The sequence below is a fragment of the Passer domesticus genome, chromosome 2, assembly GCF_036417665.1.
Source record: "Passer domesticus isolate bPasDom1 chromosome 2, bPasDom1.hap1, whole genome shotgun sequence".
Taxonomy (NCBI): Eukaryota; Metazoa; Chordata; class Aves; order Passeriformes; family Passeridae; genus Passer; species Passer domesticus.
This window is the reverse complement of record NC_087475.1, coordinates 63,885,603-63,908,634: the sequence shown is the minus strand read 5'-3', so window position 1 is coordinate 63,908,634 and position 23,032 is coordinate 63,885,603. Positions and strand designations below refer to the sequence as shown.

The 23,032-nt window shown below is 44.9% G+C and overlaps 1 protein-coding gene and 1 long non-coding RNA gene across 7 annotated transcripts; both read right to left on the bottom strand.

Annotated features, from left to right (window-relative positions):
- Positions 1–281: 281 nt before the first annotated feature.
- On the bottom strand, positions 282–23,011 carry PHF11 (PHD finger protein 11). 6 transcript variants are annotated; one of them, XM_064408820.1, is made up of 11 exons: positions 22,883–23,011; positions 18,596–18,711; positions 17,583–17,718; positions 15,834–15,941; positions 14,971–15,104; positions 12,238–12,284; positions 8,688–8,746; positions 8,226–8,292; positions 6,256–6,378; positions 4,969–5,040; positions 282–1,214 (listed from the first exon to the last, which is right to left on the bottom strand). In XM_064408820.1, the coding sequence occupies exons 3-11, from the start codon at positions 17,688–17,690 to the stop codon at positions 1,075–1,077; spliced, it is 858 nt and encodes a 285-aa protein (XP_064264890.1). In that variant the 5' UTR covers positions 17,691–17,718; positions 18,596–18,711; positions 22,883–23,011; the 3' UTR covers positions 282–1,074. The 6 variants fall into 6 exon arrangements, with proteins under 6 accessions (XP_064264890.1, XP_064264889.1, XP_064264891.1 ...); XM_064408819.1 differs by lacking the exon at positions 22,883–23,011 and adding an exon at positions 22,668–22,786; XM_064408821.1 differs by lacking the exon at positions 22,883–23,011 and adding an exon at positions 22,659–22,747.
- LOC135294046 (uncharacterized) lies at positions 6,860–8,219 on the bottom strand. Its single transcript, XR_010356150.1, has 2 exons — positions 7,965–8,219; positions 6,860–7,924 (listed from the first exon to the last, which is right to left on the bottom strand). It is a non-coding gene; the product is annotated as an uncharacterized LOC135294046 (long non-coding RNA).
- Positions 23,012–23,032: the final 21 nt, after the last annotated feature.

Genomic DNA, 23,032 nt, shown 5'->3' with positions numbered 1-23,032 from the left:
GTTGAATCAGGCACACCACCTAGTTCAAGAGCTTGTTTTGAATGCTGTCATTCTGTGCTTATCAAGCACCACTTTCCTACAGAACAAGCTCAAGTGAGGAATTCCAAGTGGTCATGGAGAGAGGACAGCTGTTGTAACAGGATGTCACATGTGTCACACCAAGTGGTGTTTGCCAGTGCTCTGCCTGTCCCTCAGCAAAAGCAGGGCCTGACAGCATTCCCCCCTCTTGGCTGTGTCCTGTGCAGCAGCTTAGGGATGGGGAGCACAACTCCACACACAGCTCCTTTAAAAAATGTTTTATTTTATTAGCCTGTTGTGGCTAAACAATGCTTTTCTGTATTCAAACAATATTTTAAAGACAAAACACATGAAATTGAACCCTTCCTTGATGGAGAAAGGAAGATCCAGTCACTGTTTTCTCTATTTGACAGTACTTGTGTTTACTATAATGCCCAACCCTTTCTGGTCTGCCTGCAAACGCTGCTTTTCCACTGCCATTGCAGCAGAAACAGTACACCTCAACCAGTCAATAAAGAATAATTTGGCTTTTTAAATGAAGCTCCTGTTTGTAAGCCAGAAGACTTCTTTGAGTGCAAGTTCTGCTCATTTATCTTTTTTGGGAAAGCCAAAGCAGCACTGTGATCCTTCAACCATCACTGTCTGGTTGAAGGCAGGTGGCAGCTACTGCCCAGCCAGGAGAGGGCTCCCACAGTTCAAGGAATTTAGCAACTGTTCTGTGGCAGCTGAACACTCCCTGGCTTTGAGAAAAAAAGTCTTCCCTCGAGGGTTCTGTTGAGTTTTTGTAAAAGCTATATTTAGTTAATAACAGGCATTTATGTTCCATTGTGCAATATAAATGGAAGTTTATAGTGGAACCAGGAAAAATCTGAATACGAAAATTTGAAAACTTGAAGGACTTAAAATTATTGCAGCAGTGAGGTATAAAAATTAGTGTAACACCACGTTCTTGCCTCATTCAGCCCTCATCTTGGGGCTGGGGCATTGGGCACTGACCAGACTTGTCTATGGTTTTTAGCATTAGAAAATCCTAACAATTGCACCATCACAGAGAGGTTATTCAGACACCGTACTGGATGTACTGGCCCTGTTCTCTGGAGTAGGAAGGATGATTTCTTTTAAGTCCTGCAGTACCTCAATCTTGTGATCCAGTCTTTTTCTGCTTTCTAGAAGTTTCTGGATTTTTTCTTCTGTTCCTATTATGAAAAAGGGATAAAAAGCTTTTATTATTAAGGAAAAAAAGGTTTTTATTATTATATATAAGTATTAGAATATAAAACACATTACATAGTCATTAACTGCAGAGCTACCACTGCCTGGTTTAACCTACAATAAAACCTTTCCCTTCCTGCAGCAATGTCTGTAACCCACCACCCTGCACTCCTGATGTCTCACAAAGAGCTGAACTCTGGGTCTGCTGAGAGCCTGGCTGGCTTGGCTGGTGTGTCAGGGAAAGCACAGAGCAGCAGTCATGTACTCTGCCATCCAGCTATAAAAGAGCTAGTTTTGAGATTCAATTTAAAACATCTCAGCATATGTAAAAATTACTAGTTTAGCTACTACTCCCCTGTGTTACGTGGTATATGAGCTTTAAAGATTCTGTTTTCAGAGCCCATTTGTGTGAGGACTCCCCCAACAATGATGTATGTCAAATCTTTAAAGATACCATCTCTAAATTACACTCCTATAGCAAATTTACAAGCCTGGTGGATTTTAGCCAACAAGAAAATTAAACATAAAAACAGATGGTTTGGACAACTGCATTCAATAACTTGATTCTCAAAAACACAATTCAATACCATTTATTCTCCTGCTTCTGGCAAAATCATTTTTGACAGTATCCTGATAGGATTAACCAAGTTGTTTACCTTATTTGCAAAGCCCTGCTTGACTGCATTTCTGCTTCCCTCTGCTCCTTCCATTTCCCTAATGTTAAAGATTATTGAAGTCAGTGAGAGCTAAGTAGGGAACCTTACCAGTGAATACCAGAAGCATTACCACAACCTTACAGTGTTAATCACAAGTTTTAAATGAAGCACCTGCTTTGTTCAGTTAGCAGGACACACAGAGGTGTTGGTGACCTCTGAGCAGCAAGGCTTGTCTGTCAAATCAAACTACTTTATCAGTGTGTGAGAATGTAGAGAGTTCAGATTCTAGTAATAAGACATTTTGCACAAACTGAGTGTATTTTTCTTCTTTTGGAGAAGAAGATGTTGAAGGATGTCTCCAAAGTTCCAGTGAGTAGAGTGCAGAAATTCTCTCCAGCTGTTTACCCTATGCCGTTCAGAATAAGAGAGCCTTAACTGATTTGAAAAAAAGAAAAAGGAAGGAAAGCACTTTGGCCTTTTGCCTCCCTGCTGCTTCTTCCTCTGTAGTGAGAAAACACAGCACCTGCTGCCTGTGGGTGGACATGGAAGGTGGTGGACACGGACATGTTTGTAAATACATGACCCCAGGCTGGGTGTGGGTGTTGAATCACTGCTGCCCAGGGAAATTCTGGCAGCGGTCACTGAAGAGGGACCTGGTGCCCCAGCCTCGCTCTGACTGGAGAGGAGGAGACACCCCTTCCAACTGCACTCAGGTGACACATACCTGAAGAAGGTGGACATGTACAAGTGGAACCAGGGGAAAAACCCCTCTTAAGAGAGTATCTGGATATGAATTAATGATCAGAAATTAACAAAGCAGCTCAGTTGGTTAGAGCATGGTGCTAATAATGCCAAGGGTTATAGGTTCAATCCCCATAATCCCCATACAGTCCATTTACTTAAGAGTTGGACTCAGTGATCCTTGCGGGTCCCTTCCAACTCAGAACACTCTGTGATCCTGTGGATTCAGCATCTGGGAGAGCCACAGATGGAACACCCACAGATGGACCACCCACAGCTCAGTTTCTCTCCTGTCAAAAGGATGCAGCAGGAATACAAGGAGCCCAGAGAAAGATGTGAGTGATGGGAATGACTGGCCTACAGAAATACTTCCACAGGAAGGCAGGTAAAAGATTGGGAACCTTCCACGTCATAGAGGAAATGAGCTGAAGGGAAAGAAAATGTATTTCTGTAAAGTCAGGAATGGCCTGAGGGATGTGGACCTGGAATGACTGCCCCAAGTGCTATGGGGCTCTCAGTGAAGGAACTGCACAACAGTTTTAAAATCAAGTATCATGGCCCTTGTCTCCACCTTTATCTGAATTGCACAATTTGCTGCTACAAACACCCTGAAAACAAATGCTATCAAGGAGCTCAAAAGCTTCTGGCCAGACTGCTGACCAGCACAGAGGAGAGGGAATCCAAGCAGGATGCACAACAGAACTGAAAACTAAATAGTCACTTTCCCTTGGAGGAGAGGAAAAGAACCTCCAACCTAGAAATCTGAAACTGCTGCTGAGGCAACAGCACGTCCTGTGTGGAAGGTTTTACATGCAGTTGAGTTTGCAGTAGAGCTGCACGCTGCAAAAGGAGTGTGGATCCCTGTATATAAAAAGGGATTTTAAAAAGCCCTTTCACCAGTCACAGTTCAGAGTAGCCTTGCTGTGCTGGCATGTAAGGCTTTAGAACAAGATTTGCATGATGATTTAAGAAGTGACAAAAAGATTGAATTTAAAGCATGGCAGATGACCTAAAATCATCAGCTTGAAACACAGTATTTATACCAGTCCTACTTTATGTAGTCCTTGACTCAGTATGTCACCACAGAGCTGGCTAGGGCTTGTAAGAGATTATGACAACAGTAACAATAAACAAAAAAGGAAAGGGAAAAAAAAAGCAGCTGGTGATTTGCTTTCCTCTCTATGGTTTCACTTGTAATTAAGATGGTTTTCTTTTCTTTCTCACTGCTTCATTTTAAGCTCCTCTTGAATCAGTTTTGGAACCAACCTCATTATTATTGACCTTGAAATTAAAAGGTCTCAGAAAAGAAGATTGTGTGGTACAGGAAGAATTGAGCTGCTTGAGTTGTGGGGATTTGGAGAGGGGACAACTAGTACCCATGAGAATCACATGGTTGTGTGCAGGCAGGTGCCAATATCAAGAGATTTTCCTGAAAGCTGAGAAGAGGGTGAAATAATTGACGCAGCAGTGAAAGAAACAAGCGTGATCCAAGGTTGTGTGACATGAGGAATTCCGAGCAGAGATGTTTTAATGTCCTAGGATGGGGCACTGGTGGAACCTTGTGTCAGACAGCTGCAGCTGCTGAAAAAGGAATTTCAGTGCAAGAACAGGAGACTGAAGGGAGGAGCCTGGCTTCTTCAGTCAAGTGAAGGGGAAACAGCAAACATCATCTTCACACACCAAACCTCAACATTAGCTAATTAAAACCCTTTTCACCAGAATAAATTAAAGCAAAAGTTAGAACAACTATTGGAGAGGGAAATAGGCAAGTCTCATGCTTCCTATCTGAAAAACAGTTTCAGCCTTGTTGCTTCAAACAGCTGAGAATCCAAGCCCTACAGTTTCCTTCCACACTGGTGCTCCCAAGTAACTGTTCCTGCCTTTGTTTACATTTACTCTGAGCATTCTCAATTGCCCCCCAGTCCAGGTGAGTTCTGCTGGCCTTTGGCTGCTGTGGTTCAGTGGAAAGCACTACTCTCACCAGCACGTGTCAGCCAGCAGCAGAGCTGTAACACTGGCAAACTGCTGAAGGGGGGCTGTGGAGAAGGAACCCAAATAAGCTGCAGGAGAGTGGAGTTCCCCTGGGGTGGAGACCCTTTGGCCTTTTAAAGCTGTGGAACTGTGAGTTGCTCCCTCCTTCAGGCAGCCAGCCCCATCTGATATACTGTATTTCTGAAGATTCAGCTAGCCATGGCTTTTATTCAACTGTTTATATAACACTGAGGAAAAAAGTTCCTTGGAATTTTGATTTTAAATGATTGTTCTATCAAAATTCTCATTAGAATAACTTCAATGCCAAACCCCAGACCAGCTGCTCCTCTGACAGCTTTTCTGCACATACCTGAATAAATATTTGTGAGTATATTTTCAAACAGTCCACAGTCAAACAGTGCCATCACTGTCTCTTCATACTCTGGGGAAAAGAGATAATTTGATGTGATACTACTGAGTAAAGGTTTACAGAGCTCTACATTAGAAGTACCACAAAACAGTAATTACTTATTTTCCATCATACTAACTGCTCAAGGTTTTAAGATGTCTTCCTTCTCATATAATCTATATTGAGAAAAAAGGATCAAGTTGGCAATTCGTTCTTTTCAGTTTCATACAGAAGATTATTCCTTTTTTGGATCTGCACCACATGAACAGTGCATTTAAAGAAGGGCAATATACTTAAGTCATATTTCACTTCAGTGTGCCAGGACTGTGTGATGGCAGAGCTGACTGCGCCAACTCCTCCTGACCCAGCAGGTGTGGGGCTGAGCTATCCCTGTTTGCTGTTAAGAAATATCCAAGAATTACAGCTCAATTTCACACCTGAGGCTTCTGCTGAAGCAAAATACAGAACACTCGCAGAGTTCAACTGACACACAAGCTACTCATGAAGAAAGATTTTCCAGGTAGGACATTTCACTTTCCGTGCATGTGCTTCAGTTACCTTGCATAAAATACCTTCTTTACCTTTATGCTAAGGTATTACTCCTAACTTTACAAAACTGAGGGGACAATTGGAGAGGAAAGTTCGAAATTTTCTTTAACTGTGTTGTGAACAAAGCAACATTAGATTGGAATTCTTTAAAAACAAAGTACCTCATACAAGGTGATGAAACCATAAAACAGACACAACAGACAGTACACTTGTAACAGATCATCCAAAGCCTTAAAATGTAGATACTTAGGGATTTTCACTCAGAAGACAGTGCTGATATTAACAGACAGCTGGTACCTCTGTGAAGCTGCAAGAGCAACAGAGACTTATGACTTAAATAAAACCTGGCTCTCTTCAGGACCTCTCTGTTCCCCAGTTCCTGGGAGGACAGGCTGGACTGAACCTTCCTATGCTTATGCCAACATGTAAAAGGTGGCTTCAAAAATTCAAGTCAGAAGGTCTCACTAGAGATGCTGAGTTGGCAGCTCTTACATAATTTTGAGCAGTTCCTTGGAACTTTCACTGTTAAGTGGTCATTCAAAAGGCAAGGTCATTCTCAACCTCCTGCACAGCTGCAGAAATAAGGACTGAGTTATTTAGCACCATGGTATTCTCAGGAAGGTGGCCCAGGGCCAAGGGATTCAGATGTGCACCTCTACTATGACAGCAGTCCCTGCCATGGGTCCCCCTGAAACATACCTGTTTCTGAAGTGTTGTCATTCATCAGTTTTTCCTGAGCCAGGTGAAGTGTGTCCAGCATTTCTTCAAAGATGTCATCCAGAAGCCCAGCTTGTTTGCACTTCCTAACGAAGTCTATTCGAACTGTTAAAACACAAAAGCATTCTCATACAGAAGTGATCTGTAAAGTGGGCTTTGCTCCCTCTCTTCAGAAACTAAAATTTTAAGCCAAAGCCCTTCCACCAGGAACAAACAGTTTTGCAGATCTCTGGCTCCTCCAGCCACCCACACAGCCCTTTCCAGTAGGAACAAAAAAGTAGCCAGGCAAACGTAAGCACAGTGCTGGGTGTCAAATTCCCTAAGCTCTAGATTTGGCTTCGTTCATCACAAGCAAACAGCTCCACAGCTCTAAATGTGCCATTCCTAAAGCTCAAGATACCTCCTAGTGATTTGTTTTGCTTGCAGTTTCACCAATCCTTAGGACCACACCACAGACTGAACAGGCTAAAGCACAGAAAACAGTGCAATAAATGAATCAGTATTAGATTTGGTAAAAATTGAGACTACTTTTAATCCAAGTGATCCAGGCAACCAAACTTTTTTATTACAGTCCATTTTATATACCTACTTTGTCAGATTTGGATTGATAGAGAAATAACCATTTTTTCTTTATCCCTGAGCAGCAGGTCAGGGACAAGTTTTAGTAAGATCAATGCAGTGGGCTGTTCAAAAGCAAAGAGCCATTGGACAGCTCACAAAAGTCTGCCAGTCTCTGTTAAAAACAAAGTTATATTTTACTGGAGACGTTTGTGAGGAAAGAAATGCCTTCTCACTTACATGAGATGCTCTATGAGTATTCCAGGATTCTTTATAGGTTTTCTGTTCTTTACAGTGGTAATGAAATTTAGAAAAGACCACTAGGCAGCCACCTGCAATACCATGCCCATACATTAAGCATATCCATAGTGAGGTGAATAATCACCACTAGCACATTCCGAACTTCCAAGTGCCAGCAGAATCCCAACAAGCAACAGCAGCAGGAGCTTCAGGGTAATATGAAAACTGCAGCACTGAAGGATAGCTCCTGTGATCCTTCTCACTGTTGTAACACCATATGTATGCAGTGAAAGCCTGTATTGTGTAAGCACCCTGTGTACAGCCAGGCTTCCAAAGGCAGGATGTGCTGCCCCCTCCTCAGAGCACCTCCCTGTTAACGCCTCCCAGGGTTCCCATTTTGGATTTATCTGTTCTGATACGGAGGAGCAGCGTCAGGCAGAGGCAGCCTGTCTGCAGGAGACAGAGCTGAACAGCCAGAGTGGGGCATTCCCATCTGAATGTCCCACCAGCTCACACCACAGCAAGTCTCACTCAGGCAAACCACAGGCATTTGTTTGCTGCACAGTTATTAAAACATTCTGCAAATCAGACTTCTGCTGCCACACCAGAGCACAGAGAGCCACCTGTCTCAGGAGAATCGTAAAAATACATCTGCTGCACAGCATTTGCTACCAGCCATCTCCAAGCTCTGCACTTCAACATAACAGATCATAGTGCCTCCTAGTTGCTCCATAAATTTATTACCAAATGTCCAAAATATCAGAAAAAGGCTCCTTAACACTGAAGTTAAAGAGAGCATCCTTTCTTCAGGCCCAAGGCCCTGCAGGGAATACTCCTAACCTTATGTGGACACCTTGTAATATGTATGTAGGGAGTGTATATAAGCAACACACTTAACGTGTGTTGCTTATATACACTCCCTACATACGTATTACAATTTATCCATTCTCATAAATCCCACCCCATGCTCCCAGAGAATAAGTCCTTTGTTCCATCTACCACTGCATTCTTGATCCACATATCTTCTTCGTGTCTTGCCACTGTCCTTGCTGGAGGAGCAGTGTTCACATGCCTTGTTTCTCTGCTAAAAGTATCAAGGCATGTGAATTCAGTAAAAACTGAATTAACCCTTCTGGTATCAAAGTGAGTCTCACCTTTATGCCTGTTGTTTTTCCTTTTTACTATTCGTAAACTGTTTTCTTCTGCTGTCTCTTCTGTACTCTGTAAGAAAATCAAAACAGTATATTTTTACATCATGCTGACATTTACTGCTGTTGTCATTATCATACTTGTGTCTTAGCAGAAAGATAAAAAGCAGTCCACATTTCTGTGAACAGTCAGCTTCTCTGAATGGCTAACAATATTCCTCTGCAGACATTGTATTGTGAAAATGGAAGCAAAAACTGCTTCAAAGCAAAAATGCTTTAAGAAAAGCCAGACACCTGGGGCACCACCTTCCTCAACCACTGCATTTGCAAATAGCAGAGAAGTTAACAAATGCCTACTGGGAACTCCCAAGACTCTTTCTGAATATTGTCAGAATCCTTTGATAAGTAAATCCTTTGCTGTAGCAGGTGTGGGTCCCCTGTTTCAGTATTACTGAAATTCAGAATTACCATTTCTTCTGTGATGGTGGGAGATGCCAGTGTACGTCTTCTTTTCTTTTTAGGTGCACCTAGGAATCAATAAACAACAAAGTAACAAAAGTGACAACTTCAGACTGACCATCACACATTATATAAATTCCTTCTTTTCCCAAAAAGCTAAGGAAGTGAGGCTCTTTGAGTGGCAAGGCTCATGTTTCAGCTTCCCCAAAAACATGACATTTCAGCAGAATTCACACTGTTTCCATTAAGGGAAATTGCAAGCATCAACCAACCATTAGAAAAAAGTACAAATCATTATAGCATTTCAGGCTATCACTTAACCTTTTCAACTCAGTAGATTTTTAATTGTGGCAGAGTGAACTTATTCCTCCTGGCAGCAGCACCACCTCTAGGTGTTAAAAAACTGTTTGGTTTCTTTTCCAAACAATTCTTACATATGTTAATACACCCTCAAACCTAAGACTACATAAAGAATTACTTAAGTGTCTCAAAGACATATAAATGGCATTAGGTTTTTCATCAACATAAGGACCCTCCCAGAAAACCTCCAGAAGTCATTTGACTTGTCAGTTTAATATTATTTATGCTACAAAGTGTTTGTAGTGATGTGGTACAAGATCTCTGAAAAATTATCTCTGCTTTCACCGAGTCCTTTCCATCAGCATGCACCAGACTCTTGCCAACATCACAACTGGCAGCTTTTGGAAACAGCTACAGTATCACAAGCAGAGAAAGAGAAAGATAGCTCTGGCAAGGAAGACATGGCAGGAGCAGAGAAAGGCAGAGAAGAGTGCAACCACCCACCAAAACCTGAATGTTTAGAGTACAGTGGGGTTATACTTCCCCTCCCCTAATTCTAGAACCTCTGGGCAGCACTTAGTAAGGCCTTTCCTGTTAGAAATCATCCTATCAAGAGGAATGAGGAGCCACTGTTGTACATGTAGGCTGTGGAAACAAGTTTGGGCTTTGGGCACTGGTGCTGTACATTTGCATTTTTCATGGGCTGAAAGGAAATTGGTCTCTCACTTCATCCAAACCTGTAAGACCAAATTTGGGGCAGTGTGGGAGATGCTGCTGCAGGCACAAAGTGTTCCTTGCTGTCCAGCATGGTATTTTTGACACACGATGGGATTTCCTGAGCTCTCCCAGATATCTGCTGTAAGGATGCCTTATACAAGAGGAACACAGTCTGAAGAGCAGCCCAACTCCTCCTGCCCTGCACAGCTGGCTGCTCTCCTGCATTTGTCAGCCTTTACTCTGCCCACCCCCAACTCTTCCAGTTAAACAAAGGTTGGAGCCTGTTTCCAAGTCCAAGCTGCTCTCACATCCTTGCTGCACAGAGCTGCAAGGAGAGTTCTTGGCCCATAAGGCACCTTATCCCTCTCCAATCACACAGCAGAGCCCTGACATTCCAGCACAAGAATATTGTATGAACCAAGAATAAGGGGATTTTCCTTGACTCCATTTTCTCCAAACTATGAAGCAGGAGACACTGGGCTTGAGGAACCAAGTGTCTTCTACTCAACTCTCCATTTGCTCCCCAGGGTACAGTTACTCTCAGGAGGTGAGAGAAGCTCATTCAGGAGGCAGGGTAGACACTGCCAGCAGAATCCATTTACCCCTCATAAACAGAAGCTCTCTAAATTAAGTGTGTCTGGAGGAATTCCTACAGGAGAAAACTCTCTTCCCAGGGAACATTGCAAATGCAGCATTTGAAGACACAAAACCCATCCGGTATCTAAAGGGGACTACAAGAATACCAGAAAATGACTTTGTACCAGAGCATGTAGTGACAGGACAAAGGGAGATGGCTTCAGACTGAAAGACAGCAGGCTTAGCTTAGATATAAAGAAATGCTTTACTGTGAGGCTGGTGACTCTCTAGAACAGTTTGTCCAGAGAAGTTATGGATGCCCTGTCTCTGGAAATGTTCAAGGTCAGGCTGCATGGGGATTTGAGAATCTGGTCTAGTGGAAGGTGTGTCTGCCCAAGGTAAAGAGGCTGGAACTATCAGATAATCTTCAAAGTTCCTTCCAACCCAAATCATTCTGTGATTTAACCTTGTAAGACTTGAGCACTCCTGATGAACAAGGTGGTCTAGAGAGCTGCCTGAATATTTCTGGTACTGGAAACAAAGCAATCCTGGGCCTGTCCAGTACTTGCACAGGGGATCACCTGGGGCCCTGGGCAGCCCCAACAGACACTGACAGCCATTAGATCCCAGAAATCAAAATGATTTTGAAAAGGGAAAAGAGGTCAGGATTCAGAACTAAGGATAAGTAAAAAGCAAAGCTACTAAGTAAACTGAGAAGATGCATTTGGTTAGTGAATCACAACGATATCAGATACTAAACAGACTATGTCTGGCTAAAAAGTGAGGCAGGGGGGTTAGAAATTAATTTAGGGTAGAAGTAAATTTTGGAGTTAGGATAGCTGTTTTAGATGATGTATGTTGCTCAACCTGCTTAGCTTGTAACTTGCTGTGCTTTGCAAAGGCCTGAAGACCAGACAAAGGAATGCAGGGATCCTGATAAGAAGAGCTCATTACCCCAAACAAGATGGAAGGAATGTGAGGCCTCTTGGAGATAAGAGAGGCTCCTCAGACCCTGCAGCTAGCTTCAGAGAGATCCCACATGTGCCTGGTGCTGAATAAATACAGACCTACCTTACAAGTTTTACAAGTGGAGTCTTTCTGCAAAAACCCAGCCCTCATGAATAAAAGTTGAAATAATAATCACCTAACCCATTCCTTAAGTGTCATCAGGGTGGAGCAAGACTCTGTCAAGAAGACAGGCCAAAGTTTGCTAGCCTTCAGTGGGAGCACACCACGGTCAGCACAAGTGCTTACAGTTCAACTGAGCTCAAATTCAAAGTGAAGGCCAGTCTAGGAGCCACTTCACTGTGAGCAGAGTTCTGTGCATTAGGCTAACAAGGTCCAGCTTTGGCTGGGATTTCCAAATACCTCTGAATCAGAAAGGACCAGGACTGCCAAATGAAGCTGCATTTCTGCAGCACGGGAAGAAATCCTTAAAGAGGGGTTGTACAACCCTCTTGTTACACTTAAAAAGCTCTTTGGGATCCTTCAGAATGAAAGGCCCTATTTTAAAAACTACTACTGCAGTGAATAGAGAAGATGCAAATGTGAATGTCTGCATAACCACAGATAAAATCCCACGGTGACTTCTCCTGCAACAGCCTTTTCCTAATTAATCTAGTGCAAACTTGTGTGTGGCTCTCCTGTCTCACACAGATTTTACAAGCTCCTTGGGCCTATTTCGTAAAGAAGGGTAAGAATGATTCCATGAAGGATTGGGTCCATTGCGGTTTAAGTCAGTTTTCAAGGAGATTTGGGGAGGATTAAATTTTAACTTTTCCCACTTCAAAAAACCTTCTTGATTTTTGTGCAAACATGTGGATCTCAACCAAACCACTCCTGCAAGATTAGAAATCCACCACTCAATATGAAGGTGGTAATATTTATCTTGTTCTTATGAGTTACTGGCTGTAGGATGCAAACTTTTGAAACAAATGAAATCAATGAAGTCATTAAAGAAACTCACCATAGTGATTGGTCCTATTCCCTGGGTCATGTTTTGGGCAGAACACTCTAAAATTTAAGTTCAATTTCAAGAAAAAGAGAAGAATTATTAATAAATATGCAAGCTGAGTTATGCTGACCTATTTTAACAGATATTTTTCCCTCTTTCCACCAAACATAAACTGAAAGACAGTTCAGAAAAACCAGGATTTTTGTTCAGCACTACCCCATCAAAAAGCACCTGCTTTATAGTCCTGTGCATGCACAACCTTGTATCTGTACTCCCAGAGCCACAGTGCACTCTCAGCACTCTCAGCCCACCCTGCTGGGGCGTGCCCGCTGTTCAGGCCCTGAGGCAGACACATTTCATGTGGCAATCACCGTGCCAGAGTCACTGAATGAGATTAAAGCTCCCAAGGTGAAGCCTCAGTCCTGGCACTGCTCCCTCACAGCAGCTCTGCCCCACGCAGGCCGGGAGCCTCCTCAGACACATCTGCCAGTGCCACCTTCCATTCCTCAGCCCTGCAGGACACTGGCAGTGCCACATGGGACCACCACACACAGCACCAGGCACCCACCTGCCTGGAGATCTCTGTGCCCCTCCCTCCCACTGCCCTGTGCTCATGGAATGGCCCCCAAATCCTGAGTATGTGGGGGAACCCTGTGCAAGATCCAGTAGCTTAAAGCTGCTCAGTCCATTCGTTACTCAAAGACTTCAGGAATATGTGAAATGGGAATATTTTCAGTGGTTCTAGGAGAGCAACGTGAATTCCTTGGAAGAGGCAAAATGAAACAAATTTATCTGAAAATATTCCTTATCTTTTGGATACGATAATGTGCAGAGAACATGAACCAACTTTTACAATATGCCTTTCTTACAGAAGGATCCCAAGTCACTTTTTAAGCAAAAATGCCTTGTCAGGAGCATGGCTTAGCTTATCTCTTCCTTACAAATCTACTTGCTAAGACTGCTGCAATTTTTAAAGGGAACTGCATTTACTAGGGTATTTTCTAATTACTGTCATTCTTTTAACACAAATAGAAAAACTGCCCTTAGAAATGCAGACTGTTGGCTTGATGAGGAACTTCTTTTGCATGAAATGCATCTTGAAGCACAAAAATCAGATTTAGGTGTGCCTAACAATGTAATCAAACAGCTATATACTGGACACACCTTATTTACACCCCTGAATTTCTAATACTGCCCTTTGGAGATTGTTTTTTAGTTCTAGCCTTTCACAGTTAAAACCAACCCATCCTGAGCACAAGAACATCTTACAAAGTACAGACAGTATATTTTACTACTCAGGCCCACTTCATTTGGAAGCACTTCCCTACTATCATTTTTGCAAGACAGCAGTGCAAATTGCATTTATTTCTCCACCTCTAAGTGGTGTAAGCACACTGGCCACTTCCACAGCACCATATGATTTCTCTTTTTATTCTGCTCCATTTGTTTTGATGATCACTACCCATCATCACAACGATGGCAACTCAGAATTTAAAGCCACCAGCTCTGCCTCTCTCGAAGGAATTCGCTCTTTTCAGCATGTTCTGTTTCACCATGAAAACATGCAGGGGCTGTCAATCCACATCCACCGTTTTTCAAGTGTACTCTCCAATAATTTCAGCTAGCTACAATTTTTGTGCTTTATTTACACCACTGCTACTGTGCAAAAGTCTTTAGGTTCAAATCCTTGAAAGCTGTCCTAGTATCCTTCTCCACTCCAGTCCTTTCCCAGCTCTTCAATACAGGTTGCTACAGCCTAGTTTCCTAGGCTATCAGTCTCACACAGAGACTTAAAGCATTTTTAAGGGTCCGTCTTCCAAACTTCCAAGGTCACTAGCTCCAAAATGCCACCAAACCAAACTGTATATGCAAGCACTTCTTTACAGCCATCAGTCCCACTTGTTTTTTAACATCTTGAGTTCAGTCTTCTTGAGCCTGAGTTATCCTTTCTAAAGCTGTAAGCTTTAGAAAGGATAAAGCGGTAAGATGAAAGTCATCTATACTGTGATCATAGAAAGTTTCCATCTTCCCAGTTCCATCTTTCATGAGCTTTGCAGAGTCACAAAGATTTTACAGCTCCCATCCTCCCTGCACAGCTGGGCTTACAGCCTTGCACAGATGCATTCATTTGAGACAGACAGCACTGTGAACCAGCCAGCAGTGCAAGTCTCTTGACACAAAAGGACCCATCTTCCACCCCTACCAAGGACTGCACTAGTCCACCCCTATCTGAAACAATTAGTGATTAGATGATCCCCAAATTAATCTAAGTCTAACATGACCTGTGTCCTCTCTGGCCTTGCACAGAAATGAACATCAGGGCTTTTATACACCTCAGACTTTACTTCAGCATTTCAAAAGGTCCCTGAAGCCCCAGTTTTTCAACCCCTTCATCTGCATCCTCCAAACAATTTGTTTCATCTGTCAATGGCAATGCAGGCACCCCAAGGGCAGTGGACAGCAGGACTAGCATGATCAGGACAGAAAATTTACTTAGAATCCCTTCAATCATGTTGTTGCTAGCAACATAATTGACATACAAGGCCTTTGGTGGGAATCAAAGTTCTTTGCTAGCAAGGGGAGGGAAAATTACCTGAATTTTACTAATGTGAGCAGACCTAGAAGTGCTATAACCTGCTCTGTGCTCAGACCACATTTACTGGAGCTTCTGAACCAACAAAAAAATTTAGAATCTCATTGACATCAATAAAAGTCTTGGTTCTTGAAGATTGGCTAGAGAGTCACCTGTAGACGCCGTTGACCTCGTCGGTCTCCACGGCCGCGTCGTCGCAGAGCGCGCAGAAGAAGTGGTAGCTCCTGCGGCACGCGCGCTCCTCGCAGCCCACCGTGGCCCCCTTCTTGCGGCAGAAGTTGCACACCTGCAACAGGAGGGGGTCACCAGGTAAGTGTCACAGGCAGCTACTCCAAATCCTGCCAGGCAGCACAAATGCTGTTCTCTGTGGGAATATCCAGTATTCCGTTGCAAGTCACCTCTGTGTAATTCGTCAGGCAAATTCACTCCGGCAAACGCCTGCCCTGGTCATTGCTGCAGCCACCTTTTTGCTATCTTACCTCTATTTCATACTGATAAATTGGTAAAATGAGACAAAGAGCCAATGAGGGCACCGAGCAACTTTCCCAAATTATTTCAACATTAATTGGTGTTAATGTTTGTATTTATGTTTCCTAGGCTAACTTCATAATGAAAAGAGTTCCACCTAGGACATGGGGGAGGAGGGCAGTGGAAGACAAAGGCAATCAAAATAATCTGATTTCTGCTAAACTCAGAATGTGTTCCCCTTTACAATTGTGGATCGCATTCTTTTGTTTCAGGCACTGGCTTCGTTCTTTACCAAATGCTCAGGAAACTTCGACTAAGGACACAAAGGCCAGAAAAAAACCCACCTGCATTTTAACACAGAATGAACTAAATCTCACCAAACCAAATATTAAATCAATTACTCCAGTGCTAAACCTGTAATTTCCCTAATCTTACTAGATCAGAAGGACCAGATACTTCAATGGGGTTTTTCAAATCACAGAACAGGCCAGACAACCTTCGATAGTATGAGACAGGACTAACTGCAGATTCAGAAACATTTCCTTACCAGCCGCTTTCCTCTCCTGAGCTCCTTTAACACTGATGACACATCAAACCTTATTTCCAGATTTTCTGGGTTATGATCTTCAGATTCCACAAATCCTGAGGAAAATAACTAAAGACAAATGAGACAGCTTTTAAGAAATAAGAATGACTCAGTCACCAGTGCTGAAAAGAGACAAAGAATACATCTTTTCTCCTTGCACTTGCCCTACCTAAGGAGGCTGATTTTTCTCTGTGTTAACAAGAGATTTCACCTACAATGAACAAAGAGCTAAGCTTAAACATTTCTGCAATCAAAAGAAGTTCCTTCTTTCACATAGGAGATTTCACATAATCTGAAGGCAAACTAAGAAAAGATAACAAGGTGAGAAAGTTAAGTTATTAAAAACATGAACAGAGAAAATGTGGAATTCCAAGCTGCCCAGAGTAAGGATGAGAAGATCTTAAGGCAACAGACCTCCACACCTTGGACATCTTATTATGTGCTCAGCTGTTCAGACCTACAGCTGGATGCTACATTTCTCTGTAATACGATTTCCATACAGCCAATGCTGACAACAGCTGAGTGCAGGAAAAACCCAAAACATTGTACACATCCTGGGAGAAACCATTAAAATGCACACATGCACACTCGGGCCACTTTAATTCCCATAGGACTGCTGAGCCATGACAATGAGTGAGGAAGGGGAAGTTCTTGGCAAATATTTCCCAAGCATTACATGTAGCTAATTCCAAACAAAAGGGAGCTACCCTTTCATCAACTAGCAGGCACAGTCTGTCTGCTCAGAAGGTGATAGCTGACTGTAAAAAAACCCAAACAGCCCAAACAAGCCTAAGGCAGAGAAATGAGCAAAGTTTCTGGGAGGAGAAAGAAAAAAAAAAACAGAGAGAGGGAGAGACAGAGAGGTTTTAACATTGGAGAAACATTAAAGTCATAATAAAACCTGTTTCAAACCAAACATCCAAGTGCTGTAAAACAACGCTGTTGTGAAACATTGTGATAAAAAATAGCCAACCAAAAAAGATATCGGAAAACTAAAGATGTAGAGATAACAATTGTGAGAATAAGAAGGCTGGGACAGTGACAGCCAGAATGCTGCTAGAGCAGCTATCTCCTTTGCTAAACAGCTCTCAGCTATATTCTCTCTCTGCTGAAGGGAGAATACAGCAGCTGTAATTGATTCTGCACTCCAAGAACCAGCTCCACCAACATCCCAGAATAAAGGGGAGGCAAGAAGAGTAGAAGGATAGCAACACACTTAAAGCTTCACAGATATTTTTATATAATCAACTTCTGATATTTTTATTCCTTATTTTAAATAAGGGACATGCTGGAAAGTATTTTAACCATCAAATGATATGGATATTTTCCTGCAAAGGTTTAAGCACACAACTTTGTGTGGTGTGAGAATCCTCATCCAAGAGGATGAGTCTCAATAGTGCCTCAAGGCTATTCCTGTTGCTAGACCATATGTGGTTTTTGTGGTGTTTTCATGTCATTGCTCAGCAATAGACACATGAAAACATCACAAATCAACAGCTCCAGCTGTGCAGACACATCCTCTCCCACTGCAAAATCCCAGCCAAGCCCTGTTGCTTTTTGAGCTCTTCAATCTAATACAAACTTGCTGGTTTGAGTAACCAGCCTTTCAAACCAGACATCATTGCAAAACTAAAAACAGATAAGCAGTGGAAACTTCCCCCTTATCCCCTCTCCACTTCTCTTCAGTTCTGACCAGCTAAAGGCACTCACCAGACAGTCCTGATGAGCTGCAATATTTCTCTCTGTGGCGATATACATGACAGAGCCAGCCTCCCCTTCTGAACAAAACGCACATGTTGTTCTCACCATCTTCGCCATTATCCAGAAAGCACCTAGGGCAGGAAAACTGGGACAAAACACAAAGCAATTGACAACTTCCATAGGCCAAGCAGGACAGAGGAAAGCAGAGCCTGCCAACACCTGCCCTCTGAGTGCTCCTTCACCTACATCCCCTGACCCTTGGTGCTTTGCTCCTCCAGTAACAAACACCAGTAGAACAGGCAAAGCCTGCACTTGGCACAGCAGTGGGATGGAAACCAGATCCCAGGAGCTCCAGCAATTAAGCAGGAGAAAGAGTGGTTTATCTCCTCTTGGAAAGTCACTACCAAGTCATAAGGGATAATACAGGAGTTTTCAAGCTGGCTTGAAATATCTGCTCCAACAACAGATCCCAGAGCAGCATGGCACGTCATGCTCTAAGGTGTGAAACTGCTTTTATGTGGAGGAGGGCAATCCCTCATAGTGTTTTCTTAACCTACTGCTGCCATGTGTGAGTCTGTGAGTCAACAAAGGATGGAAAAACAGCTGCCCCCAAGCTTCACCAGTACCTTCCAGGAGTTCACAGAAAACAAGGACAAAACAGTAATTGCTTGCTGTAAGAAAGATGTAGCAAAGTAGTGTGGAGAGATCTGCAAGTAAATTGGGGCACAAGAAAAAAATCATAAGTGAGAGATTCAAACATGCTCTCTCAGCAAGGTGAAATGCTAACAAGGGGACAGAATTTTTCCTGAGCCCTGGAAATTGCCCCAGGGACACCTGTTATCTTTTCCTGGCCATATCCACTCAAGTCTTAATTGTTCTTCACACAGTCTTTCTCCAGCAGCTGCAAAATTCTGAGGCCATACTTCACAAAAGCAGTCTAAGTGTTTCTGGACAAGCCTTTACACACATCCCCATCAGCAGGTTAGAGCATCACCCCACAACATTTGTAGCAGAAATTTTACTTGGTCTGTGTTTGTTGTGCAAGTCCACCACGGAAATCTTCAACTTCCCACTCCTACAAGGTGTGGTACTCCAAACTATCCTCTGCTGGAGACGTCACCTCTGACAGCGTAAACACCTGTATGACAAAGGGGAAGAAAAATCTGCATTTACTTTCAAGAAATAGGAAGATCTGAAGTTAAATTATTCTAGTGAGAGGTAGTAAGGCCCAAGCACAAAACAGGCAGGAAATCTCACAGTCCAACAAATACAGAAACCTTTTTCTGGGTTTCAACACACAAACTGTTTTGTTAGCACCCATTCCCCTTGCAGAAAACAGACTGGGTAGCCCCAGGTGAAAGCACCACCAGAGTAGAAGAGGATTTTTTATGTTTTTTCCCCCTCCTTGCTTACATTACCAACAATTTACTTGTAATCACAAGTCACTTTGCACACAGCCGGAGTTTTTTTCCCTTTGTCCTTCCACGTCTTGTGAGCAAGGCAGGGTAGAAACTGATTTCAACACCCATCTATACACTGACCTCATACCACTTTCAGAACTTGAACAATAAATAAATACAATAGAAACAAACAGAAACACAAGGACATATTAGAACTACAATAGAAAAGAAAGAAATTCAAAAGAAGAATGAGATAGAGTTTGAATGGCCTAGAATACAGGAAAAGCTCTCTGCAAACCAATACCTGGAATCAATGCACACACACAGTGCCTGCTCAGGCTTAAGTCAGAGGATCCAGCTCTAAGAATTTTTTAAGGAAGGGGCTAAACATGGACTCTACAGTCCCTGGTGTTCTTACAGGCTCCAGAGAAATCCTGATGCTGATGGAGAAGACAAGACACTTGATCATGGTCAGCCTTGGGGTTACCCCAGCACCTCTCTAGGAATCCTGAAGCAGTGGAAGTCCAGCTCTTGGCCATTCCTCTGTGCAGAAGCAGCCAGCCTGCACCTCCAGCCCTGTTCAGCCCTGTACCCTGTCCCCCTGTGGTGGGTTGGCCGTGTCTGGATGCCAGGAACTCCCCCAGGCCACTCTATCACTCCCCTCCACAACTGGATGGGGAGAGAAAATATAGCAAAGGGTTCATGGGTTAAGGACAGAGAGAGATCCCTCACCAAATACCATCACAGGCAAAGCAGGCTCAGCTTGGGGATAATTAACTGAATTATGGATAATGAGAAGTAAAATAGATTTTAAAACCATTTGCCCTCATCCCTCCCTTCTTTCCAAACTCTACCTCCTTCCCCCAAGAGGCACTGGGAGATGGAGAATGGGGATTATGGTCAGTCCATCACTCTGTTCCTGCCACACACAGGGAGACTCCTTCCCCTGCTCCAGTGTGGGGTCTCTCCCAATGAAGACAGTCCTCCACAAACATCTCCGTGAGTCCATCCCATGAACAACAGTTCTCCATGAACTGCTCCAACACAGGTCACTCTCCCACGGGGTGAAGTCCTTCAGGCACAGCCTGCTCCAGTGTGGTTCCCCCAAGGGTCACGAGTCCTACCAGGAAGCCTGTTCCAGTGTGGGCTCCCTCTCCATGGGTCTGCAAGTCCCTGCCAGGACCCTGCTCCAGCATGGGCCTCCCACGGGGTCACAGCCTCTCTCAGGCCCCCACCTCCTCCACAGGCTGTGGGTGGATCTCTGAATCCCCATGGACCTCCCTGGGCTGCAGGGACACTCTGCCTCACCATGGACTGCACCCAGGGCTGCAGGGGAATCCCAGCTCTGGCTCCTGGAGCACCTCCTGCCCTCCTTCTGCACTGACCTCGGTGTCTGCAGAACTGCTCCTCTCACATATTCCCACTCCACTCCTCTCTGCCCAATAACTTCTTTTCTTCCCTTCTAAAATATGTTACCACAGAGGTGCTACTGTCATTCCTGCTGGGGACAGCCTGGGAAGCAGAGGGTCAGTCCTGGAGCCGGCTGGCATTGGCTCTGCTGCACACGGGGGAAGCTTCCAGCAGCTTCTCACTGAAGCCACCCCTGCCACCCAAACCCGACACACCCCCACAGGAGCCTGTGCTCTCCCTGAGCCTTCTGCTAGAGCACTACCAGGAAGAGGATATGGAGCTGAACGGGGCACAGGAGCTGGCTGGCTGCTCCTACGCAAGAAGGGAGAGGCTAAGGGCAGGTTTCCAGTTTCACAGTTCAGTTACATTTCACCTGAGCCTTGCTTCTGCAGGGCTCAAGCCTGCCCCTCAGGGATTCCAGCTGAAACACTTGGATCTCTCTGCAAAGGCAAGAAATCCTTGCCCCACTCTTTCAGCAGTACTCATGACAGCATTGCTCTGTTACTATTTCTCCTGCTGTCTCTTTTTAAAGTCAAGGAATCTGAAACTATTTAGCTCTTTTTTGTACAGAAGCTGGTCTGCAGTTCTTTCCATCTTTGTCACTTCTGTACTCTTCTGGCTACACTCAAAGAGGAGCCTACCACCTCCAAAAGGGTGGGCTACCATTTACACTGCAAAGCCACAACATCACTCTGTATTTTCCTTCTTGCCTTAATAATTCTCACTATTGCAATCACGTTTTAGCCTGCTTCTGAGCGCAGAGCTGACACTTCCAGAGAACGACTGCTGCAAGCACAAAGCAGTGAAAAAACCACAAAGCCCAACAAGAAAGGGGGCCCACGGTGATCAGAGCAGACACAGCTGGGTGGTTTGTGCTGCCACGGGTCTGGAGAGGAACCTGAGGCAGCGTGGGTGGGAGCTGTGTGGCCTTTTCCTTCCCTTGCTTACCAGGAATGTTTTGCACCAGTGGCACCTCCGGGGTATTCCACGCAACGCGACCACAAACAATGGAAGGTACAAAAGTACCCTGCTTTGTAGCTAACCAGAGGGGCAGAATTCAACACAGAAATCATAGGCACAGAACCACGGGTTTGTCCTCCTGGTCACCCCAGAAGGGACACCTTTCAGAGAGAGTCACATACTTGTCACAGGATCAGTTAGGTTGGGAAAGACCTCTGAGGTCATCGAGTCCAAACAGCGACCCAACACCACCACCCTGACAACCCCAGACCAGTATCACAGCTCCCCACATCTCCTCCTTAATGGCATCAGATTAAGTAGGGAGGGCATCAGTGATGCTTGTTCCTCTGCCACATCCATCATCTTCCACTATCAATACAGGATTTTCACCTGCTGGTTTACAGTCAGTTCCTTGCTGTCCCAAAGTCCTTCTGCAACCCTTCGCTTCCACTGCCACCACCACGGGGAACCCAGGGGGCCCAATTCAGCTGTGAGATCTGGGGGGCTTCTGCTGCTCCCCGCTCGTGACAGGACAAATGACACAGCACAAGAAGGCAGAGCAGCAGCTGAGAGAACAGTCACGCCTGGACACTCCTCCTGTATCTGTGCCATTTCCTAGAAGGAGGGCTGCTGGTCTCGGCTCTTTAGTTTTTCACAACAGTGACTAAAGGGAAGAAGACAGGAAAGGAAACAGAAAGTAAAAAGGGAGAACAGTGCTTGCACCACTTTCAAATTCAGCAATCCTGCTGAAACATTACCAGTTTATCTACAGTATTTGCTCTCCAGACCCAGTTCTGAAAGCATTCTTGTATGTAAATATCCACCTTTTACACAGGAGGAGGCTAAGGCACAGAGTCTCTTAGTACATCCATAAGAGAGTAAGGAAAAGAACCCAATCCCCTGAATCCCCAGCATGCTGTTGAAACCCACTGCCCCAGCTCCTGCTCTGCTCCCCTCTTCCTTCCAGCGCAGGGCAGGACTGGATCTATGGAAGCAGGAAGCAAGAAAGGAATCACACGCCTGTTACCCCACATTTGGGACGAGGGCTGGAGATTTCACAGCTGAACACGACCGACACTCAGCTCCCCCTTCTCCCCACGTCAGCACAGAACAGACACATCCAGATTTCTCAAGGAAGAAGAACGAACAAACAAAGCTGTCTTTCTGATCCCCTCTCACTTGCGAGCATCTCCTTCCAACCCCGCCGTGGGCAGGGCACCTTCCGCTGGACGGGGCTGCTCAGAGCTCCATCCAGCCCGGCCCTGAACACCGCCACACACCAGACACCCACAGCTTCTCCATGCCGGTGCCTCACCGCTCTCACCAGCAAAGAACTTCTTCCCGACACCCCTCGGGCCCCGGGGGTCCCTCACGGCGGTGCGGGACCCGCCTCACGGAGGTGCGGGTGCCGCCTCACGGAGGCGCCGCCGCCCAGCCCAGCCCCGGCCGGCTCCACTCGCTGGCACTGCGGGGGCAGCGGGACCGGCGCTGAGGCGGCTCCGCGCTCCCCCCGCCGCGCGTGCCCGCGGTGGTACTTACCGCCCGCTCGCGGCCCGGCTCGCGCGAGCCGACGCTCCCGCCACCCCCTCCCCCGCCCTCAACTCTCCCGCGCGGAAGCGAGAGCGGCCGGCTGGGGCACGGAGCATGCGCGGTGGCGCCCGCCCATGCTCCGCCCCGTACATCCGCGCG

Coding starts and splice junctions, on each gene's coding strand:
- PHF11 (XM_064408817.1), bottom strand. CDS start 18,064: ATGACGTGCCATGCTGCTCTGGGATCTGTTGTTGGAGCAGATATTTCA. Junction 8,747..12,237: donor GAATAGGACCAATCACTATG/GTGAGTTTCTTT, acceptor ATTGATTCCTAG/GTGCACCTAAAAAGAAAAGA. Junction 8,293..8,687: donor CCACCATCACAGAAGAAATG/GTAATTCTGAAT, acceptor ATTTTCTTACAG/AGTACAGAAGAGACAGCAGA.